This window comes from Teleopsis dalmanni, chromosome 1, assembly GCF_002237135.1.
Source record: "Teleopsis dalmanni isolate 2A chromosome 1, ASM223713v2, whole genome shotgun sequence".
In the NCBI taxonomy this organism is placed as follows: domain Eukaryota; kingdom Metazoa; phylum Arthropoda; class Insecta; order Diptera; family Diopsidae; genus Teleopsis; species Teleopsis dalmanni.
In genome coordinates this window covers 180,058,688-180,062,449 of record NC_051846.1, presented here as the reverse complement: position 1 = coordinate 180,062,449, position 3,762 = coordinate 180,058,688, and the positions used below count along the sequence as shown (strand labels likewise).

The window sequence follows — 3,762 nt, the reverse complement described above, 5'->3', positions numbered from 1 at the left end:
AAACCGTTCCAACTCAATCTGGTCGACGCAAATAACAATAGATTGACTGCACACTTTATAGACCTGAGAACTTTTTAGACTTGCAAGAACAGCACTAATGGAACCCCCAAGGCTTAGTGCATCAGCACAACTTGGCGCAGAACAACAGGCAGAGATCTCAATAATGCAAATTATAGCTGGAATAATATATGCCGCGAAGCACCCAATAGAGTTAGATTTAGATCAATGGTAGAGTCCCTAAATAAGTAAGTGATATGTCTATACAGTTTACTTTCCAAAATAATGGACTTTGAAGTTGAATATTTTAATATGAAAACTATCAACAACAACTAGACACTCCGGTTCCAAAAATGGCAGGGTCTACGTCACGGAGCTACCTGTCAATCTTGACGACCAAACAGGGATTTTACAAGGAGATCCTCACCGGCTACTACAACAACAATTAGACACACCAACTGGAAATAAATTCTGGATACAGATTTTTATTAGCTGCCGATTAAAGTGATATATAAACACTAGCGTTTTAAAGTGTTACAAAGCCTCGAATATAACTGACACGTCTATTTTTGTGACGCGTTGTTTATGCAGTCCATGTAAAAGTTGGGTATAATAATTGGAACCCGATGAGTGTGTAGTTTTCTGCGTGAGCTATTAATATAAAAAGTTAAGCAATTTAAACCGCAGTATCTCGAGAAGTAGGCTATATAAACATATAGCTATAACCTTATAATAGAAAAAGTTTTTCAAAATAGCTGATCTAATTACTATCCGTTATCGAAAATAGGCGTGCCCGAGAAATCAGAAACGCACCTCTACCCTTTTATTTTTATTACAGATTTATTCTGAAGAAGTGATCTTTGACCAATACATTTTTTGCATGGAAGATATTGGATCAGTCTGACGTATCGTAAAGTATCTTTAACGTTAAGAGTTTTTAATACTACACAAGATTACTATTGTAACCCGGATTAAAGTCGACTTTAAAGAAGATTTTGTATGATCGATTCTATATTCAGGCACAGTTTTGATAGAAAACTTAAACTCAATAAATTGCATTGGTTTTTAGAGAAGTATTGGATTATGATTAAATTAGGGGTTTATGAAAAGGTTGTCATAAATATTATGGGAACCTTCTCTACTTCTGAGTGATAGAATGTAACAATGCTAGAAAGAAATATGTAGTTTGCATAATTGAACAGTTTTTCAGAATTTAATATATAATCTTTGAAAGTCCAGTATTATATTATTAACCCATATATTTTTTTTCATTTTTTGTTTATATTAAAAGGTGAAAAAACTGGCTTCGTACAAGTTGGACCGGAAAAATACTTTTTTCCTAACAAATACAAAAATGAGGCAAAGGAATATTATAATTTTGAAGCACGCTCCGATGATGTGTGGATTGCAACGTTTCCACGTTCCGGTACCACTTGGACACAAGAAATGATTTGGTTAATAGCAAATAATTTGGATTTCGATGCAGCTAAGAGTCAACTACTAACAGAAAGATTTCCATTCTTTGAGTTAGTATAATATGTTAAATTAAAATTTAAAAAAAATATGTGTAATCCAATTATAATAAAATTTATAGATTTCCATTGTTCGTACATCCGGAGATAAAAAGCAAATTAATAGAAGAAAATGCAAATGATGCAGATAACTTGAAATTCATAGAATTAATATCACGTCCAGGTTATCAGTCTTTAAGTGAAATTGAAATCGGTAAAAGACGATTTATAAAGACACACTTTCCATTCTCATTATTGCCACCCAGTGTGTTGGAGAAGAAATGCAAGGTGAGTTCTTACAAAACAAAAAAAAATATTAAATAAATCGTTGAAAAATATTATTTCTACTATAAGATCATTTATGTAACACGCGATCCTAAAGATGTAGCAGTGTCTTATTATCATCTTAACAGATTATATCGTACACAAGGTTATGTAGGAGATTTCTCACGTTACTGGTCTTATTTTGAAAGAGGACTAAGTATATATATTTATTATTATTTATTTATTTAAATTATTCTTAATATTGTTTATCTTAAAGATCCTTGGTTACCATACCACAGTCATATTAAAGAAGCACTTGCTCATAGTCATTTACCTAATGTGTTGATGTTGAAATATGAAGACATGCTTAAGGATTTGAGTGCCACCATTACAAAACTTGCTAGTTTTCTTGATTGCAACCTGACCACTGAAGGTTTAGAAAATCTTATCAATCATTTGAACATAACGAATTTCCGTAAAAATTCTGCTGTGAATGGTCATGAAATGGAAGCCATCGGAATTCTTAATAAAGGAGAAGCGGGTTTTGTGCGTACTGGCGGTAGTGGTGTGCAAAAGGAGTATACAGATAATCCAGAAATTCTAAAAAAAGCAAATAATTGGTTGGAAAGGCAACAAATAGATTTAATATGAAATTATTGTTTTTTTAAAGCATATTTTAATTAATAGTTACTATATAGAAATATACATAGACATATAAATATACATATATAAAATAATGTATGTCTTTGCTTAATATGTTTAAAGTGAGTTAAAATAATATAATAATAATACGTTCAACTGGCATTGACTGTATAAAGACCTTTTCCAGCGCTTTTTTAATGGTGAGCTATACCCAGTTGGGTTGTACTGGTCCTTTAAGTTTCGTCTCGTCCTTATAGCGTTCACAGTAAAACGCTTATAGTATGTTTCCACTGGCTTCGTTAGACCAGTTCACTTACTTGAGATTGCTTGAATTACTTGCATCTCAAGTAAGTTCACTGGTCTAACGAAGCCAGTGAAAACGTTCTATTCGTTTGTTTCACTAAGAAAAATAAATTATTACAGCCAGCCAACAATTGTATTTGGGGGTTTTCGGGTTAGGCTAAGGCCCCTATGCATTGCGACCAGTTTGATCTATTGTGCATCCAATAATAACAATAGTAGAGTATTAAACAAATGTTTAAATAAAACTTTATATCGCATATAATTAATTAGTGCATAGTAAATATAACCGAGAGCGATAACAGTGAACAACCCTGATTGTGTTCAATTGGTATAAAATTAGTAAAAGAAGAAAGAAATTACAATACAAAGAAAGAATTTAAGTAGTTTTAAAACAAATGTTTTCAAAAAACTTGTGTATGTATTTTTGTTATTTAGTGAACGCTTTAAAAACTTATTAAATACAAGTTTGTGTATAAATTTAAAATCTGGTCTTAAGTGAGCCACCACACCGACAGTGTGTTATTTGTTTGTTGGTAAGGCAGTTTCAGTTTACAGCACTTTAGCTGTCAAAATCCCATTCCTCCACAAAAGGCTCTATTACTAACAATCTCAATTAAATTGATAAGAAAATGCTAGAAGGCTGGTATTGTCGCACAATGGCTAATGAACAAGCTGCACAACAGGAGGAAACATCAGATCCGAATGAAAATTCAGGTTCAGACGATGAACAAGTACAAAGACACACTATGACAGGAAAATCCGATGAAGCAGAACCGGATTACAAAGAGAAATATCGTCAGTTGAAACGAAAGTTTAAATTTTTGATATACGTAAGTTTGTTATAAGTAAAAATAGTAATAAAAAAATCAATATTATATATATAAATTGTATTTTAGGAAAATGAAAGTTTTCAAGAAGCATTGCGTGTGAATCAACGTCGTCTGCTTAAGATTGATAGAGATTCAACATTTTTGTTGGAACGTTTGTTGATGTACGAAAAACCAGAAAATACATCATCAGAAAGCGAAGAAACAGAATCATCCGA

The 3,762-nt window shown here is 32.1% G+C and overlaps 2 protein-coding genes across 2 annotated transcripts in view; both read left to right on the top strand.

Moving 5' to 3' along the window:
* Positions 1 to 2,423, top strand: part of LOC119673321 (luciferin sulfotransferase-like) — a 2,613-nt gene extending 190 nt beyond the window's left edge. The window contains exons 2-5 of the mRNA XM_038084586.1: positions 1,289 to 1,523; positions 1,592 to 1,796; positions 1,863 to 1,989; positions 2,050 to 2,423. Of these exons, the coding sequence (XP_037940514.1) occupies positions 1,289 to 1,523; positions 1,592 to 1,796; positions 1,863 to 1,989; positions 2,050 to 2,423 (941 nt within the window). The remainder of the gene's footprint in view (positions 1 to 1,288; positions 1,524 to 1,591; positions 1,797 to 1,862; positions 1,990 to 2,049) is intronic.
* The window catches only part of LOC119666819 (myosin-G heavy chain-like), a 377,427-nt gene that overhangs the window by 110,684 nt on the left and 262,981 nt on the right, over positions 1 to 3,762 (top strand). The gene's annotated exons all lie outside the window — the stretch shown is intronic.